Source organism: Camellia sinensis, chromosome 4, assembly GCF_055761805.1.
Source record: "Camellia sinensis isolate YWXY chromosome 4, ASM5576180v1, whole genome shotgun sequence".
In the NCBI taxonomy this organism is placed as follows: domain Eukaryota; kingdom Viridiplantae; phylum Streptophyta; class Magnoliopsida; order Ericales; family Theaceae; genus Camellia; species Camellia sinensis.
The window spans coordinates 39,694,670-39,715,885 of record NC_138964.1 but is presented as its reverse complement, the minus strand read 5'-3'; the positions used below and the strand labels follow the sequence as shown (position 1 = coordinate 39,715,885).

General features: G+C 37.3%; 1 protein-coding gene and 1 long non-coding RNA gene across 2 annotated transcripts; both read left to right on the top strand.

The window, feature by feature from the left end:
- The first annotated feature begins 3,196 nt into the window (after positions 1-3,196).
- LOC145823228 (serine/threonine-protein kinase EDR1-like) lies at positions 3,197-10,002 on the top strand. The gene is made up of 6 exons (XM_082922817.1): positions 3,197-3,418; positions 3,855-4,229; positions 8,073-9,320; positions 9,527-9,595; positions 9,663-9,712; positions 9,822-10,002. The coding sequence occupies exons 3-6, from the start codon at positions 9,198-9,200 to the stop codon at positions 10,000-10,002; spliced, it is 423 nt and encodes a 140-aa protein (XP_082778943.1). The 5' UTR covers positions 3,197-3,418; positions 3,855-4,229; positions 8,073-9,197.
- A 489-nt stretch (positions 10,003-10,491) lies between these two features.
- On the top strand, positions 10,492-11,115 carry LOC145824575 (uncharacterized). Its single transcript, XR_014366348.1, has 2 exons — positions 10,492-10,628; positions 10,758-11,115. It is a non-coding gene; the product is annotated as an uncharacterized LOC145824575 (long non-coding RNA).
- Positions 11,116-21,216: the final 10,101 nt, after the last annotated feature.

The following is a 21,216-nucleotide window of genomic DNA, read 5'->3' as shown; positions in this document are numbered from 1 at the left end:
TGAGAAATTGCGACAGTGATTTATGTATTTTGGTTCTTGTGTCATTTTGATTATTATAATTTCAATTGATTCGATTTTGATTATGAATTTATGATTTTGTTTCAATTTAATCCAATTGATTACAACTCTTAATATTGCTTTATGAACAATATGCATATAAGTGGTATGTGTCATATTTTTTAGAGTAAAATTATAAATTTACTAAACTCAGTAAGTTATCTCAACCAATTCAGTAATTATTTTCAATCAAAAACATTAACGATATTATCAATTGAATCAAATTGACACAAAATTTAAAATTAAGGGTCATTGTATTAATTGAAAGTGTAAGAATTAAAATGACATAAGGGGCAAAATGTAAAGCCCACCGGTGTAATTTACCCTTACAAGAATTAAACATATAATTTTCATAAAATATTTCATAATATAAAAATTAATAAAAGTTTTTTAAATATTAAAAAAACCTAATTTGCCTTGACCTCACGAAAGGTTGGGCACATCAATTCAACATCCCCCAAACCTATCAAAAGAAATGGCACGCAGCCTTTTGAGTTTGGTCGGAAAACATTTTATACAAAATATTTTTTTGTATTTTTTAGTATTTGAAATAATAGAAAATAAAAGTTGATGAAAAATATTTTCTATGGTTAACAGAAAATAAGTCTATATGGACAATAAATATTTTTTACTTTTAAAAGTTAGAAAATATTTTCCGGATTAAAATCTTACCAATGCCTCCACACTACCACTGTCACCTCACCTCCACCACCACACCACGATCACCACGGCCACAGCTATTGCCACCATTACCGTTGTCAATGCCCCACCACCATGCCACCACCTCTATCTCCACCTTTGTTTTACCACCACCACCACCACCACCTTTAAATATAGAAAAATGTTTTCTCTAGAAAATATTTTCTGAAAAAAATTTTCTATAAAAAAATATTTTCCGCCCAAACAAACGGAGTATAAGATCACAACCTAATCAGTTTCATTTCCCTTAATTTTTAAACTTTAATCCATATTATTCCATTAATGCATCTTAAAAAAAAAAATACTAACCAAAAAAATTAGAACTTGATGCATTTCATAAATTTTTTAAAAAATACTTCTTTTGTGTTATTAATTTTGAATGGCATTAACGTTAGGGATTAAAGTGTAACAAATCACATAATTTGAGAACAAAGATGGAACAATTAAAAATTGGGACTAAAATATAGTATAACGTATCCTTTGAAGATCATTAGTGTTTAACCCTTTTTTAATTACATTTTTTCTCAAAACATTGAAGTAGTTTGAATTAACAATTATAACATAGAGAACTACAAATAAACTCACAAAGAAAGAAAGAGATACCCAAAACGATTGCAAGGCGAATAGGACCCTCACGTAGGTTGGAGGTATCAAACTCTTGATCTCTTAGTAAAGTGCAAGAGTTCTTGTCAATGGGCTAAATACTGTTAACTGTCAAGTGTAGGACAAATGTTGCCAAATTTTAAACACCATGTGGCTGGTTAAATTCGCTTTTGTTTTCTAAACTAGATTCCAAGCTAGTAAATTGTTTTGTTTTTATTTTTCTTCTTTGTCCTTTGATACACTTTCTTTGTCTATATAAATGTAAGGAACAAGTAAATAATTTGTTCTCCCTTTTCTCTAAATCAGATTGCAAGCAAGTAATTTGTTCTCTCCTCATTTTTTTCCTACACCAAAATGCAAGCAAGTAATTTATTCTCTTCTTTTGTCCTTTGACATGCTTTGTTTCTGTATAAATATAAGGATTGGGAGGTAATATGGAGTACCAACCATATCATCATTGATCTTCTTGTTTTCAAAGTCATCACAGGCTACAAAATAGAGGTATGAAAGAGTGTTTTTCTTTTCTTCTTTTTAAGAATATATATGTTTTCTTTTTAATTAGTTGGCACTGACTAACTTCTATTTTTTAGTTTACATGTTAGCCACAATAAGAATTTAATATCATTGCAGGAGTCACCAAGTGAGATTCTAACTTCTTTAAAGTTAATCTTGATTTGTCCTACATTATTGTTTCCTCTATATTCATAATGCCTTGACAATGTTGTTTATGAGAAATGTTTTTTGAGGTTCAAATACTTTGTGAAATAATGTAGAAACACTTTATATGGTAGCTTCAAATGAAATTTTTTACTTAAGGGGTTACTTGCTGATCTCTTGTTGCGGTTCCCTGTGTTGCTGAGCCCGTTTAAGATCTCGTATTTGATTTTTCGACAAGTAAATACTCATATAATTAATATTGAGAGAGGATTGTCTCGTGTTAGTTGGCTCCTTCTATCTATTTTACTGATTGAATAATCTATCGATTTATAACTACACATCCTTAAAAAGAGTGTATCATATGCATTTCTAATTATGCTATTTTCTTCTTTATTTATGACATTATTTTAGTTATAACTTATGTGTTTTTTAGTTATGCCTCATGTTGTGTTTAGTTATCATATATATATATATATATATATTTTTTAAGTTATGACTCAGAAAATATAAAATTATGTCATTTTATTTTTTAATTATAAGGTGCATATGGTAAGCACTTTTTAAGAGTGTGTACCATACTTATACTTATATTAAGTAAAATGAAATGGGTATCACATCCCAGTGGAATAAAAAAGTTTTTTTTTACATAAATATGGAGGGGTACAAGAATCACTACAAGAAATGTTGGTTTAAAAGGCGTTTATATAATGGCGTTTTCGTAAACGTCGTCTTTTTTAATATTCAACGGCGTTTTAAAAACGTCGCCTTTTGTGCTACTCAAAACGGCGCCGTTTAGCTGATAGAAAACGCCTCCGAATGTGTTATAATCTCTCACACCCTCTCCCTCCCGCTTGAGACTCTCATTCTTTACTCTTCAGTCTCAGAAAGAAGATGCCTCAAATCTCTCGCTCACTCTCTCGCTTCAGCTCGGTGATCCCTTAAATCTCAGAGTGATTTTAGAATAGGAATCGATTGGAATCATCTCGGTGATTTAATTCGTTTACCTATTCCATTTACATAGAAATCACTGAGAGGTAAACCTATCTACATCAAGCTTCAGAATCGATTTCATTTACTCAAGCTCAGTGATTTTGATTTCGATTTCATTTTTTGTTCTCTCTCGCTCATTTTCACTCTTCTCTGTCACCAGACTCATCTCTCTCTCTCTCTCTCTCTCTCTCTCTCTCCTCTGCCAATCTCATCCACACTCACCGCCGCTGCTGTCTTCTCATTATCGCTTCAGATCAACAGCTACAGTGGTAGAAGAGGATGGCGGTGGTGGTGCTCGTTGAAGAAAAGAACAAGAGACGAGATTTGAAGGATTTCGAACTAATTAAAGCCAGATCTAAAGGTTTCAAAGAACACCTGATCCAAATGTGGGGGTTTCGAATCAGATATGTTGGTAAGCTCCTTCGAATCCTTCCGTTTTCAGTAATAACCTCTTTTCATCAACTTCTGTATATGTTTGTGTATGTTTGTGTATGCTGTCTTCTCATTATCTCCGATCCGAACATTCCAGAGTCTCAATCGCCGAATCAGATATGCTGTCTTCTCGTTTCTACTTCAAAACCATTTTTTTGCTCAAATATGGTAAAATATTAGATCGACCATACTGCAATTTGAAGAATAATTTGATTAAAAAAAAAAAGAGAGTAAGAATTAAGAATGTTCCATATAAGATCAAGTTTTTAATTAAATTTTTACTCACATTTAATAATATAAAAAAGAAAGTAGAAGAGAGTAAGGATTCAATAATCTCAACTGTTTAATTGTGTATGTTTGACATATGATATATATTGTTAGCAGTTAAATTTTCACTTGTGTTTGATTAATTGTAGGACTTTTGAGGATGACGTTTTTGTTCCCAAAACAATTAGTGGTGATGAAAGAAAGGCACATGTGGGCAATTGACATCAAGAACATACTTGTTCAACATGCTTCTTATTATGATTTTTTAGATAGTGGAAGCAAACCCCAACCAGGCCACCAAAGTTCCTATCATGAAATCCCAAAGAAGAGCCATTTGGATAGCAACCTAGATAACCAGACACTACAGGAAGATACTCCACAAGAAACTCCCTCTTCTTCTTGTTCATTTACTCTCTCTTTTTCGAATACCAAACAGGGCATTGATGTGGCAAAGTTACTAAATGCAGTTACAGATAGCCTAGTTTCCTTGGAAAGCAGCAGCCAAAAGAACCAAACAAAGAAAGGTACTCACTGTCTCGGTTCTTCTGAATATATTCAACATTTTATGATAATTGAACTCCATGAATAAAAATTCCTTTTTTGATTAAATATTTTCATATTTTTTAAGTGCTCTGTTTTATGTTATTAAATGGGCTTAATTATGAAGTTATTGAGTATTAGTTTAGGCCATGTTTGATAACCAATATAAATTTTTTGAGGTTACACTGAATTCGTAAAACTAAGATAATTATGGACTAGTAGATTAGTAACACTATTGTTTTAATTTTTTGGAAGCACCTAATCTAAATGCACTTAAAATGTAAAATATTCATGAAGAAATCTACAAAGAATTCAATAAGTACAAAAAAAAAAGAAAAGAAAAGAAAAGAAAATGTACTTAATTTTTATATTTTTTTGTAGTTAGTGAATTTTTTAAAGATTTTTTTCCCTACAAATTTTGTACTTTTAAGTGTATCTAGATTAAATAGATCCAAAAAGTTTTTTAAAAAATGATTAAAATATTAAAAAAATTCACTCAAAACCAAAAAAATACAGATTGAAAACTTTTTTTTTTTCCAGACACAGATTTTACAAAGTATTTCTGTACTTTGCAGCATTATCACAGGCATAAAATTACTATTTGTCACTTGTCAATTGCTTTTGTACTTCCAAGGTTTTTCAAAGCTGTTGTTTCTTATATCTGAAAAAAATTCAAGAGAACAATGAAAAAAAAAAACTAAAAGAAAAAGAAAGGAGCAGGACATATTCTGTCCTCTTCGCAACCAAATCTGATATTGATTTACAACATGAGAATGACCAAGCTATTCATTAGTTTTTTTTTTTGGTCCCATGGACATTTGTTAACCACAATGAAATTTTATATAACATTCTAGGCTATATCATCTTGGCTGTGGCCATTATAAGGGCAGCCGTTTCACAAATTATGTTGTAAGTTTTTTTGAACTTTTTCATTTCAAGGAAATGATGATAATTCTGTACTTGGAAATATGGACAAGTCCTGTTCTTTCATGGACACATTTTAGGGGTTGAATTCTTTTAAATGGAATGCCATAGAGAAAGCAATTGTCAATGGAGTGTCTCCAAATGCTAATGAGATCAATTTTTTTTTATTTTATTTTTTTCCTTGCTTTTTATATCTGGTGTGTTCCATGTCTTATTTTGAAGCGTTAGTCAATGAACAACACTTCGTGCAAATTATGCTAAAAGTTAGGTTTGTACCCAATCTACCTCTCCCAGAACCCCATCAAATGGGGATTAATTTGGGTGTAGTTTTTAGTCAATGAACAACACTTCCAAATTATTTTTGCAGGCCACAGAGGTTCATGGATGCAAGACAGCTCCACGTTCATGACACTTTTTATAGTCTTGATGTGTATTTACAACCAATGGATGCAAGACAGCTCCACGTTCATGACATTTTCTCTATCTGCTAAATTCTCATTCTATAGTCTTGATGTGTATTTACAACCAATGGACTATGTCATAAAGTTTTTGTAATGCAGATTGGTTTTAGTGCTCCACAAGGATGTGGAAAGACTACACTCGTCTTTGCTCTAGATTATCAGGTTGATGTTTCAAGCTCTCATAACTTACTAGCAATTCCAGTTGGTATTAAACAAAAGAGTAATGTTGATGTTATTGTTCAAAAGGTATAGTTGTCTATTAATGCTTGTTATTCAAAGCTATAATAGTTCGTAGACATTGGACATGTCATTATGTGGACGTTATTTGCCTAATTTTTGTGAATTCAGTTTCTTTCAAAGAATTTTACAATTATATTATTCCATTATGATGGCAATATGGATGGATGGTGGGATCTTCCATGGAGCAAGATGGCTACACATACAGTTGCACAGAACCAATCAAAATGGTAAGGCTATATATATTTCTTAATTCATCGCTTTCATAATCTCAACCTCTTCCAACAAGGGTATGTATGCTTCTATTACTTCTTCTTCTTCTATTATATCCATTTCTCTTTCTATTTGATCATTTCTTTCTTATTTTTTAATTTTATGTGCATTGTAGATGGTATCAGATTAAGATTACAATGAGACGGGAGGACAGTGACGACACTTGTCTCGGAATGCCAGCTAGAGTGGTTCAATATGAATGGGGGAGATAAGCTAATGAAATTTCCAAGAGTTGAAGCACCAAATGGGCTGCACATTAGGGTCTCAAGTTTGTAACTGACCTTTTTTTGTTTGTAACTGACCTTTTTTGTTATGTAACCAAGTATTCTTAAATTATTAATGGTGTATTTTCACACCCTACAGGTCGACAATGCAGCATCTAACTGTTTTTTACTTTGATGTTCACACAGGACCAAGGATTGGAAGTGATATCAGAAGGTTTGGATAAATTGAAAGACATGGCCCGGAATTTGAATGAGGTTTGCTACTGGATGGTTTTTACTTTGATGTTCACACAGGACCAAGGACTGTTTTTTTTTATTATTGGGTTTGTAGTGAATATATGAATTTTGTGATGGAAGCTCTCGAGCTGGAGGACACTGTAAAGAATTATGATCATCGTGATGCTACTGGATGGTTTGCTCTTAATCCATGCTTTTTTCTTCTCTTTTCTTTAAATTTCCTCACACAAACCCCCCTCTCTTCTTTTATTTGATGCTGTATGTATTTTTTGCTGCCTAATATATTTATGACTTACTTTTGAACAGTGCGAGAGATATATTTTGTGGTTAATTTGGGCTGTGAACCAGCACAATTCTTTACTTTGTTATCATTATTTTGTTTCCTTTCTTAGTGCAACATTCTTGATGGTTTTGTGACTTTTCTTTGTGCTTACTTGCTCTTTTATCCTGTATATCCTTTGGGAGAATGAGAGAGTACTAAATTTCATGGAATTGCCTTGTTATCATAATTTAAGCTGTTCTTTTGTAAGAGTGACATATGAATCTGAATGTAGCTTCTATTTGAGTTAACAAGTCAGTTCATTGGTGATACTGCATAGTACCTTGTTTGGTTTGTGTGCTAACCTCAAGGTTGCTTCTATGGGCTCTAGGGTTTAAATGGTTGCTTTTTGCAAATTTTTAGGAAATACATTTCAAGCTTCAGGCCTGAGCGAGCAGGCAAGCCATTGCTTGTATGGTTTGGTACGTCTTCTCTATCCTATCTGTGAATCTATTATAAATTTCTTTCTGTTTTGCTGTTCTTTAGTGTTATTGCAATGTTCTTATTGGAATTTTAACATGTTGCCACATAACAGGATGCTGATTTAATCATGTTGGCTTTGGCTACCCATGAAGTCCATTTTGCAATACTCAGGGAGGTTAGTGTATTACGATAAAATAATTCATTTTTTTTGAAGACTCTTGACTAACATTTTTGGTTCAAATTTGCACGATTGTTTAAGTTGGGAAAATGGTTAGGTATGGAAATGAGAAATAAATGCCATGTTTGGTTTGATTTTCTGAGTCTGTTTACACAATTTACTTGTCAGGTCGTATTTACCGCTGGACAACAAGATTGGGTCATTTAGCAGCAGACTGCGAAGGTAAGGCAAAGAGAAAGGCTAGGGATTTTGATGAGAAAGGTGATGCTGATGTCGTGCCCAAAAAGCCTTATCAGGTCTGTTTTGTATACACTTTTGAAACAAAAAACATTAACCTGCACTTCAATTTATTTTTTAGGTCACCTATCAAACTGAATTTATCTAGTTTGTGAGTTTATTTGGAATCCGATAAGCTTACAGTTAGTAGCTGGCCAGTGCTAGATCAGATGATTTGGAAATTTGAGAGATTAAATCTATATTCCTCATCGAGTTAAGACATTTTATTTTGGATTGACTATTGAGTGAGTTCATTCTCTCGTCTCTACTTGTAGCATCCATTCTAGGGGAACCTACATGGATCTCAAACGCCACACCAGAAGGCTAAATAGGTAAGTTTCTTCAAAGGGCTATCAGTCCACCAGCAGCAGCCCAGTAAAAATTTAAGGTTGTGTTTGGATGTGCAGAATCATTTTATTGTTTGGTGGTTATTGTTTGGTGTTGTTTTATCTTATTTGTTTTAAAATTTGCACCTAACCCCTTTATAATTTTTTTTGGAACTAAATGTTATATGAGGATCTACCTGCAATTGACTGCCTTGAAGATCACAAAAGACCAAGTTCATCACATTTGAGAAGGAAATAAGATTTAATCTTTGTTGATGAATTACCCTACAGATGAAGAGAAGCAAAAGTGGATAGGCATCTGAAAGCAACCTCAACAATCTGGCTGCTCTCTTAGGGCAGAGGCGTAGTATGCCTCCTCACAGCTGCAAGGCCTTTATCTTGAAACATGTATTTATCTTGAAATTTGAGTTGTGTTGGTTTGACACTAACTGACCTTTTTATTTTTTTGTGTTTTTGTGTCAAGTTGCTTTCAAGTTTGTGTTGATAAATAGTCAACCCTAACCTTCCAACTTGGTGTCTGATTCGTGTCATGTTAAAAATTCTCACCCCTACAATTTCATAAGTTTCATGCTTTTATTAGAATGTTAACTTTTGTCATTGTTCAATCCAAGAAAGTCATATTTTGAAAATTTATTTGGGACTTCTAGTTTTGAGACATCTAAAATTGAGTAAATGTTTGCTACGTGTTTTTCTTTTAACTAATTATTTATTTATTTTTTATCACTTAAGTGGTACTGGTATACTACATTATTTTTGTATCAGGTCAAATTTTATGTCCCTCTTCTCCACGTCTCCATCTGCTGGGGCTTCCAACATGCTCTTTGCACAGTTTTGCTCTTTGAATTGCAATCCTAATTGACATCAGCACCCTAAACCTTAAAGTTGCCAGAGTTTGTCTAAGTTAAACAGGCTCCAATATTCCTCCCTCGCCTCTTTCTTATGTTTGAAGTTCTACTATTCATGTTTTGAAATAGTCAAGCAGTAGAAAACTGGCAAGCCACAAACAATACATTAGTTTGATAATGTAATTTACAAGTCATTTGTTTTTCCATTATGCTTGATATGGTCTACCTTCATTTCACTTGTGTTTTTCTGCAAGTCTCATTTCTTATAGGTTGCTTTGGACAAGCACTAAAGACTCCAAACCTTCTTGTTGATAAAAACTGGGTTGTTAAGGTTTGCTGAAATTAGAACTTGGCATTTGAAATCTCCCATTCCTTCCTTGATTATCCAATTGTTGCTGTATTTAATGTAATCTAGAAAATGCGTAGTTAACAATGCCGTGACTCACCATGCACTTCGTCTCTTTTACTAAGATCTAGACTTTTTCATGCTTAAGGATGTTTTTCTGAAACTTCTCTAATTTATTGTTGTCTCTACAGGTTTGTGATTTTGGCTTATCACGAATGAAGCACAATACTTTCCTGTCTTCAAAATCTACTGCTGGAACGGTAATTGATGTCAGGATAGAATGTTATATTATATCAATTATACTGAAGCTGTGCCATTGAACTGCAGGCGGAATGGATGGCCCCTGAGGTTTTGAAAAATGAACCATCCAATGAGAAGTAGGTTTATTTTTTGTGTTAGACTTGAAAGCCATGCTAGAGAGTTTAATTCATTTTTTAATGTTTCATTCAAGTCTTGCTGATAAAATAATTGCGGACTGGTTTGCAGGTCCGATGTGTACAGCTTTGGCGTGATATTGTGGGAGTTGGCAACTTTACGTGTGCCATGGACTGGGATGAACTCAATGCAGGTTGTTGGAGCTGTTGGATTTCAAAATAGACACCTTGACATTGCAAAGGAGATTGATCCAATGGTTGCAGAGATAATAACAGATTGTTGGCATTGGTAAGTTGTCAATTTTGTAATTATCTGTTTTGTTGCTGGTACATTGGACTATAATCTTTCTCAGCATTAGAGGATTTGTGCACAATTATAAGTTAGTATGAACCCTAAAATTTTATTTGCTTCTATTTCCACACGGAAAACACTCTGTGCACATCATCTCTCAATGTGCACACTAATTGATTTTGAAACTTGACTTTTTGCTCAGTACACAACTTATCACGTCAAGAATACCCTCACTTCTTTAACCTTAAAACCTAACCCTAGCCATTAGTTGCCACCACCTCCAAACCCTAACCCTCAACACATCACAGATTCACAGCGCCTTTCCTAGCCTCCACCACCGTGACTCAGCCCCCTCTCCCACCCTCATGCCACCGTCCTCCACTCTCGCAGCACCTTGAAACCCAATCTCGGGTAAATGGTTTTGAGAAATATATTTTTTTGTAATTCTCGGGTAAATGGTTTTGAGAAATATATATATTTTTTTGTATGTATTAATTTACTTGGTTATTGAATGGGTATGCATGTCCTATCTGCTCCAAGTCAGTCTGTGATATGTCGAAGGTATGGGAGAAATTTGACATGGAGATTGCGGCTACACCCATGCCCAAACCTTACCAAAACAAGATGGTCAATCTCTCTCTCTCTCACTCTCTCTCAAAATTCATTGGATATTTTGCAGTCTCTCTCTCTCTCTCTCTCAAAATTCATTGGATATTTTGCAGGAGGAGATTTACTAATGTGAATTTGGTGTTACAGGTCCGGATCCTCTGTAATGACTGTGGAACCAAATCAGAAGTGCAGTTTCACATAGTAGCTCAGAAATGCCCCAACTGCAAGTCTTATAACACACGCCAAATAAGAGGAATTTGAATTGGAATGGTTACACAATTGATCGCTCGCCGATGCTGTTGACTTTGGGGTTCACCTTGTTCATGAAAGATTGAGTGACTCGTCCTATTACCACCGCTTGTTTAGTAGATATTCTTGCATCCATCTATTTCCATTTTGTATTTTTCACATTTTTTTCAAGCATATTAGACTCTCTTTTACCTAATCAATTTTAGTGGAATATATTTCTTTTCCCCATCAATTCCAGACCTCCCTCTCTTTAACACATTTGGATATTATATTGTGGACATACCTTTTACGTTTATTCATTTTATGTGTTTCAAACTATTTTGCTCTCAAATAATTTGGATAAAATTAGTACAATTTCCCCAAAAAAAAAAAAAAAAAAAGGATATGACGGCGTTTCTACAAACGCCTCTTAAACCATAAATACTAACAGTCATATTTGTTTTAAAAAGATATAACGGCGTTTTTTTAAAAACGTCGCTAAATATCGTCAGTGACGTCACGTTGTGTTTAGGAGGACATTTGGCGGCGTTTTTAATATCATGACGTTTTTAAAACGCCATAAAGCTATAGCGACGGCCGCGTCCTCGGCGTTTGGTGCTAAGCGTCACAAAAAGAATTGGCGGCGTTTTTAACACTTTTAGCGGCGTTTTTTAAACGCCACTAAAAGCTGAATTTCTTGCAGTGAATGTTTCACTTGTATTCCATCACAAAATCACTTACACCTCACATAATTTTGTATTTTTTTTTCTTTATCCTACTATACTATAATTCCCCCTAAGATAAACATTTCATCTAAAAATGTTCTATGAGCTCCAAAGCATTAATCTAAATTTATTAAATTTTTAAATTTTAAGAAATGCACATGCCATAGAAATATTGGCCATCTAACCATATCTATAATTTTGGAATTCAAAAATCTTAATATCGAAAGTCAAAAAAGAAATTTAGCCATCTCTAATTTGAAATTTAAAAATATTTTAAAAAAATTCCAAATATGAAATTAGTCTTTTATAATTTTAAATTTAAAAAATATTTATTTCAAAATTTTCTATTTTTATTTTTGAAACTAAACAATTCATGTGGCATCTATAGAATTAAAAAAACATTTAGGCATCAAAATATTTATAGCAGATTTGTTAATCAAAGAGAAATTAAAACAAAAAATACGTGTGCTGTGCATATTTTTTTGTCACATAAAAAAATAAATGTGTTGTGCTTAAAAATACATATGATTTTAACTATGTCTTTTAACAATATCCAAGACTGCAATATTTTATTTTTAAAATTTTAAAATGCGTGTCATAAAATATAGATGATATAAAACTATTGGCCTATCTTCTTCTTTTTTCGTAATTTAAAAATTTGTGAAAGTCAAAAAAAAAAATTCTGACCATATCTATGTTACATCTATTAGTGTTTTGGATGAAAATAAAAAAATTATGACATGCTCTCTTTTTAATCATTATTAATTGTCAGTGAAAGACGGTGCACAATATTTTTAGACAGGAAAGTTAAAAACACTAATTAGGACATTTTAGAAAAAAAGATTAAGATTCATACTCACAATGGGTTGGTAGATGATGCGTCAATTTTAATATATTACAAACTCAATCATATAAGAGGTCCAATTCTCTTATTATGCCTTTGTGAGTAAATTGAGAGACATAAATTAGGAGTTTATAACGTTTCTCTTTACTTTAATAGGAAATTCTATGAAAACACACCTCAAAAAAAGGAGTATACAAATGGCCCGTAGTCTGTGGGCGGCCTGAAGCCACGTCTACGGCCCGGGGTGAGCTCGGCCCATTTAGGCCCGGGCTTGAGCCTAGCCCGAGACCCTGGACTTGGGCCTACATCATCATTTTGAAGCCCGGCCTGCCTGGCCTGACCCGTGGACAAACCCATAGGCCTGCTTAAGGGCCACTCAAGGCCCGATCCTTCTGGCCCGCCCAAGGCCCAGTGTCTTTTTTGGTGGAAAATAATAGAATTTTGGTAGAAAAAATAAAAAAATAAAAAAAATGTTCAGGCCCGCCCAAGCTCGAGCCCCTATGCCCAGGCCGCCCAAGGCCCGAATACCTCCTAAGCCTAGGCCTAATTTTTTGACTTGACCCGAATTTTGGCGAGAGCTCATGAGGCCTAACATGGGCCGGGCCAAGTCCAGGCCAAATTTACACCCTTGGAGTGTATCATATGCGTAGTTATGACTTTTGTGATGTTTGGTTATAATCGATTGTAATATTGGTTTTGACCTATTAGGGTATCGGTTAGGACTTTGTTATGATTTATTATGGTTATTATTTTTTTTATCTGCAAAAGTTAGTGATTATTGTGTGTTTTTTTTTTAAATTTTTTTTTAAAATTGTGATTGTTATTTTGGTTATGATTAAAAAAGTCTTTAGTTATGATGCAAGTAGCGTTTGATTATGACTCATTTTAATGTTGACTATGATTCATTGTGGTGTTAATTATAATTCATTATGGTATTTAGTTATGACCCATTTTGATTTCTTTAGTTTTGACTGAAAGTGGTTTGATTAAGACACTTTGTAGTTCTATTGACATCATAAATTGTCATAACTTGCATATGGTGCACAATTAAAAAAAAAAAAAGAGAGTTGCATTGTAGAAATTTTTGAATATTCATTCTCAATTACAATGTGTTACCATGATGGAAAATGATATACAATCTCACTTTTTAGACCCAATGATATGTAACTGAGATAATTGGTTGATGATAGAGAAGATATAGGAGAGCATGTTATTTTAGATATTCTAATTAAGTGCCACATCATTGAATTTAAAAAAGTGTGTCTAATTTTTTAGGTTGGATAACAATGTTCAATTCATATTTATCCATCTATGTTTACTTATAGTAACTTAATTTTCTCTCCATGTAGATAAAGAAGAGAAGGGTGTGATGAATCTGATTCCAGCATCGTGGAAAATACTATGGGATGTGTGGGATGTTCGGATGCTGGTTCTACTTAGTTTCACTTTACAAATCATTCTTTTTGACTTTGGCAAACGCTGAAAGAATATGTCATCATAATGGATTAATGCGATTGTCAGGTTGGCCTACATAATGGCCGATTGGGTGGCAACTGTTGCCCTTGGCAAGCTCTCTTATGCCCAAACTAATATTCCTAATCCCCATAATGCATTACAGGCATTATGGGCACCTTTTGTAACGCCCTCAAAATAAACCCAATATACACATTTCATTGACTTGCATTATTCAAAGAAAACAATTTATTAATTCATTCATCAGAGTATTACTAAACGGAAACATTACATATAACATCAAATTAAATGCCCTACAAGCTTACATCTTTCCAAGCCAACACTTGGATACAAAAATATGAGTTCTAACTCAATACAAGAAAAGCCCTAGGCTTGAATGTTTACATGTACTAATAAATAAAGACAATAAACTAAGATAGTCTTCTTCAATATCCAGAAGCCAAACCCTCCCAAGCTAAGTCCTTGGAGGTAACTTATCACCTGAACCTGAAAATGATGTTCCCATAAAGGGTGAGCCACAGCCCAGTAGAAATATACTAAACCAAATATAAGCATTGAATAAAGCAGTAGCATTCGATAGATGGTTAACCAAGATGACCAATTACATCATTATACCGTTTCATGATATTAATGTCAAAGATACGTTTTACTTTTCAACATTACCAATATGGCCCAGAACCTGGCCAAACTTACAACAGTGAACTATATATATCAAGTTCACATTCTTCCAATATCAACAAACAAATGAGACTCAGGCTCAAATCAAAACACTTCATACTTCCAACTTGATACACATTTTAGTGCTGTATCAATAAAAACACTTCAATATAGATAAGCACACATAAAAGTGATGCTAATGGAGTCCATCCCCTATCTCCTCCCAAACAAAATCCGGTTTAGAGGTCCATCCCCTATCTTCCCCTAAACCGTGGAGTACATCCCCTATCTCCTCCCACACAAAACAATGTATGTAAACACATAACATATACAACACACAATCAATACACATAATGTCTGTATTAATTCAGCAGTCAAAATTGATGACTTAATCAATATGATTAGTTTCAGTTATCCCTAATCCACATGCAATGTCTACAACAATCACGACTATCCTCCACCGATAGCCCAAAATAGTTATTTCTAGATTTGGAAACAAATATATCAACCATTCAATAGGCGAGTGATTTATATTATCCAACTACACCATTTAATCAATGAATTCCTCAATTCCCTTAATTAATTATACAAATTAATTAATTAATACAACTAGGGTTTTTCCCAAAATTATCAAAGTAACCCCAACATATCAATATACCAAAACTTAGAACAAAACCTATAAAATGGAGTAGGAAATCCCTACCTCGAAGAAAACAACCCAAATGGAGAAGACAGAGATGAATACCCAAATACCAATGTGCTCCAAATCGCCAATTGTTCAGATTAAATGAAAGCCCTCGACCCCCTCTATCTTTTTAATAAAGCAACTAGGGTAGAAACACACTCTAAACAGATCAATCCTAAGAGAGAAGGTGAGTAGGGAGAGAGAGAAGTCGGACCTTAGGGTTTGGAATCTAAAAGGATGATAAAAACTGATTAAAAACCCGCTGCTGCGTATATAAACTGGACAGGCTCGCTCGAGCGAAGACTTGGTCGCTCGAGCGACCAGACACGGAGAAGCTACGCTCGAGCCAAGGAAACCTTGCTCGAGCCAACAAACCAAAAGCTCGCTCGAGCGAAAGAAAACTCGATCGAGCGAAGAACTCAAACCCTCAGGTCTGTAACCAGACTCACGCTCGAGCGAAGGAACTATCGCTCGAACGAAGAACGAACTAACTCGCTCGAGCGAAGAAAAGCTCGCTCGAGCCAAGAATGCAAACCTACAGGTCCGAACCAGACGCAAACTCTCGCTTGAGCTACCAAACCCCGGCTCGAGCGAATAACCAAAAACAACATCTCGCTCGAGCGACAAACTCCTCGCTCGAGCGAAGATCCAAAATACTGGACAGCAACACTTGGTTTCTAAACCCAACCAACCTGAAACAAACCTGCCCAACACATCCTATAATTCCAAATGAGAAAATAAGGGACAACAACAACAACAATTATACACTGACTGAATCTACGGAACCTAAGCCCGGATACAATGATCAAATGGGAAAAGACCGGGGTCGCTATAATCTCCCCCCCTTCAAAGAATTTCGTCCCCGAAATTAAGCATAAGTTTTTTTTGAAAACAGATTCCTTTTCCTTTTGTTTTTTGACAATTCATAAGTAAACATCTTAACCCAAAACTGGTCATCACATCTCTTTATCAAGAGGCATCTCACAATATATATATATATAACAACATATATCTCAACTTGTATCATTATTATGCATTATTCCTTTCAATGTTAACAATTCCCATATCATATTCAATCGCATGATATATACAACCCAATCAACAATGTAATCCACATATGCAATGTTATACTAAACTTCTATAATGAAGCAAGTTTCAAGATACACCCATTTACCAAAACATACTCAATGTTTTACAACTTAAGACATATGTAAGGCTCTTAAGTTCAACAATATTACAAAATCTAAATACAAGATTACAAATCGATAAACATGTCCGGGTATTTTTCACGAACTTCCAACTTACGTTCCCAAGTGGCTTCCTCCACTCCGTGATGTTTCCACAAAACTTTGACCAAAGGGATGGTTTTGCCTCGCAAAACTTGATCCCGCCTATCTAAGACCCGAACCGGTCTCTCCTCATACGAGACATCCTCATCAACCACTAAATCGGTCCAATCCAACACATGTGATGGATCCGGCTCATACTTCCGAAGCATACCCACATGAAAAACGTCATGTACTCCGGACAGCTGCGGCGGTAAAGCTAAACGATAAGCAGCCTCGCCAATCCTCTCAAGGACCTCAAACGGACCAATGAACCGAGAGGACAACTTCCCACTCTTCCCAAACCTCATCAAACCCCGTCTAGGTGATATCTTCAGAAAGACATGATCACCCACCTCAAACACCAAAGGTCTCCTACTACGGTCGGCATAAGATTTCTGACGACTCTGTGCTGTAACAAGCCTCTTACGGATAAGCTCAACTTTCTCCGTCGTTTCCCTCACCAACTCCGGACCCAATAGAGGTGCATCACCCACCTCGGCCCAACACACAGGAGATCTACACGGTCGGCCATACAAGGCCTCAAATGGTGCCATACCGATACTAGACTGGAAACTGTTGTTGTAGGCAAACTCCACCAACGGCAAGTGCCTCTCCCACGACCCACTAAAGTCTAGAACACAACCCCGAAGCATATCCTCAAGGATCTGAATAGTACGCTCGGACTGTCCGTCAGTCTGAGGATGATAAGCCGTGCTAAAGGTTAACTTAGTGCCTAAGGCATTCTGCAAACTTTGCCACAACCTGGCAGTAAAACGAGGATCTCTATCTGAGACAATCGTCACTGGAACCCCGTGTAACCTTACTATGTCCCGAATGTACAAGTCGGCAAGATGATCTACCCAATCTCTCACGCGCATAGGAATAAAGTGCGCCGACTTAGTCAACCGGTCTACAACCACCCAAATAGCATCACTACCCCGCTGAGTCCTCGAAAGACCCACAACAAAGTCCATAGTGACGTGTTCCCACTTCCACTCGGCAATAGGCAAGGGTTGCAACAAACCCGCTGGCCTCTGATGTTCAGCCTTCACTTGTTGACAAGTAAGGCACCTAGATACGAAAGCTGCCACATCTCTCTTCATACCCCGCCACCAGAACTGGCGACACAAATCCCGGTACATCTTAGTGCCTCCCGGATGCACCGCAAGGCGTGAATGATGAAAATCTCGGAGTACCTCCTCTCGACAAGACTCTGGCACAAACAGACGGTCTCGGTATCTCACACTTAGGTCGGGATACACCGTCAAACCCTTCTCAACCTTCCCACCGGAAATCTTCTCACGAAGCGATTCTACCTCAAGATCACCCCTCTGAGCCTCTAACACTCGAGTCACAAGTGTAGGCTGTGCAACAACAGAAAACAAGGCCGCAGCCTCAACGGATTCGCCCAAAAGTAAATCAAACTCCCCAAGTGCACCCAACATCTCCCATTCTCGGATGGCTATACTAGCTATGACACCAACAGGTTTTCTGCTAAGGGCATTGGCCACCACATTGGCCTTTCCCGGATGATAATGCAATTCAAAATCATAATCCTCTATGAACTCCATCCACCTCCTCTGCCTCAAGTTCAAGTCTTTCTGTGTAAACAAATATTTCAGACTCTTATGATCCGAGAATATCTCAAATCTCTCACCATAAAGATAATGCCTCCAAATCTTCAAGGCAAATATCACAGCTGCTAACTCTAAATCATGCGTAGGGTAATTCTGCTCGTGAATTTTTAACTGACGTGAGCCATAGGCAACTACTTTTCCTTCTTGCATCAACACACAACCCATACCCTCTCGTGAGGCGTCACAATAGACTGCATAACCCAACCCTCTCTCTGGAATAATCAAGACTGGAGCGGTGGTTAGTCTAACTTTCAACTCCTGGAACGACTTTTCACAAGTCTCACTCCATACAAATTTGACTCCCTTCCGAGTCAATCTAGTCAAAGGCGAAGCTAATCTAGAGAAATCTTTCACAAACCGACGATAATATCCAGCTAACCCCAGAAAACTGCGGATCTCAAACACACTCTTAGGCTGTGCCCAATCTTGCACTGCCTCAGTCTTGGATGTATCAACAGACACTCCTTCCCCAGAAACTACATGGCCTAAGAACTTGACCTCTTCTAGCCAGAACTCACACTTCCCAAACTTAGCATAAAGCTTATGGGCTCTAAGTAACTCAAGCACCACTTTCAAGTGTTCCTTGTGCTTCTCCTCAGAAGATGAATAGATAAGGATGTCGTCCACGAAGACGACTACAAAACGATCTAAAAATTCCCGGAATATCCGGTTCATTAAATCCATAAAAACTGCCGGTGCATTGGTGAGCCCAAATGGCATCACCAGAAACTCATAGTGGCCATACCGCGTACGGAATGCCGTCTTCGGAATATGCTCCTCCCTGACTCTTAACTGATGATAACCCGATCTCAAGTCTATCTTCGAGAAACAACGAGAACCCTTCAACTGATCGAACAGATCATCTATACGAGGCATAGGGTTCTTATTCTTAATCGTAGCCCGATTCAATTTCCGGTAATCTATGCAAAGTCTCAAAGCACCACCTTTCTTTTTAACAAAGAGGGCCGGTGCTCCCCACGGCGAAATACTAGGACGTATAAAGCCCTTACCTAGCAACTCCTGGAGCTGAATCTTCAACTCAACTAACTCGGTTGGGGCAAAACGATAAAGTGACATAGAGATCGGCGCCGTGCCGGGCACTAGGTCAATAGAGAATTCAATCTCTCGATGCGGTGGTAAACCAACAAGATCCTCGGGAAAAACATCCGAATACTCACAAACCACCCTTGGCAACACAATCTGAGTCTCATCATCCTCACTAATCGAAAGGTTAGCAAGCAGACCACTAAGCTCACTTCGTCCTCGCGGAACATACCCCGGTGGCAACACATTACCAACCCGGTCCCCCAGAAAATGAAAATACTCTCCGCTCACAGTACAACAAGTGACCCTCTGGCGGTAGCAATCAATAACTGCCCGGTATGACGATAACCAGTCCATACCCAAAATAACATCGAAGCCCCTCATAGGCATAACTACAAAGGAAAATGGGATTCTATGATAATCAACCTCTATATCACAACCCCTAACACCTTGTTTCAAAATCAATTCACCCCCAAGAGGTGACACTACACAAATAGGAGATGCTAACTGTGCTAACTCCAACTCCAAAACAGATGCAAATGCAGCAGACACAAAGGAATGAGATGCACCCGTATCAATCAAAACATTAGCAACCGAGTTGCAAAACAAGAAGGTACCTCTCACAACTGATGGTGCTGGCACAAGATCCTGCGCGGTAACAGCATACACGCGCCCAGACGACCTCTGATCAACCTGCTCACCCCTAGGAGCATAAGATTGCTGCACCGACTGGGACGATGAAGCCCCCTGATTGGCCCTCGAGGCCTAACTCGGCTGAGCTGGCTGCTAACCCTGAATCTGCCTCAAACCAGATGCACCAGGTGTGCCACCCAACTGCGGACAATACCTCTTCATATGCCCTGGCTGACGACACTGATAACACGAGAGTGGCTGGCCTCTACCCTGACTCTGGCTCTGAGATCGAGCCGACGATGATGCTGCTCTCTGCACTCCTCCCCTCTGAGGACAAACTGGAGACTTGTGGCCCAGCTGGCCACACTTGAAACAGGTAATGTCTCCCTGACTGCCTTTCCCCGAACTAGCACTCGGCACAGGAAAAGTCGATCTAGAAAAGCTACTCTGAGACTGCTGAGGATTAAAACCCTTCTGTCTCCTACCATCACTCTGACCATCCTGACTCCTCTTGGAGCCCTTCTGTCCTTCCTCCTCCTCCTGCATCATGATTTCCATGTGGGCTGCAGCATCAACCATACGCCCATAATCCCGAATCATAGTTCCCCCAACCCGCAGCTTGAGGCCTCGCCTCAACTTCTTCTCAAACTCGATACAACGGCGTTCCTCAGACGCCACCAACTCAGGTGCAAACCTGGACAAGCTAGTAAATGCAACCTCAAACTCGGCTACTGAAGAACTCGACTGCTTAAGCTGACAAAATTGGTCTCTCAGCTTCTCCCTGACTGCTGGAGATAAGAACTTCTCCTGGAAAGCATTCACAAAAGCCTCCCATGTAGCTCCTATACGACCCTTAGTGAACTTCCACCACTGACCTGCATCCCCCTTCAACTGAAAAGATGCCAAGGTCACTTTCAACCCCTCGTCTTCGATGCCAAGCATCTCAAACGTCTTCGTTGTCTGTTCGAGCCATTCATCTGCCTTAAGCGGCTCTTTAGGATCACCCACAAATTCATCCGGGTTAGACCGGAAGAACTCCCTTTTTAGAAAGGAAGGTCCTGCATCCGCAACAACAACCTGAGCTTGATTCTCAGCTCTGAGAATGCCTACTGACTCCCTGAATGCCCCTGCTATCTCTCGGGCTAGAGCGCCCATAGTCTGCTGACCTATTGGCTCGGCCACATTGGCCTGGCCAATTCCTTCCTGAACTACCGGAATCTCCTCTGGCACAGGCACCTCCTGCCTACCCGGCCTACCACGCCTACCGCGTCCTCGTCCTCGTCCTGACATCCTAATAAAGGAAACAAAGACATTAGCACATTAATAAATGTGCCAAAGCTAAACACTCGCGT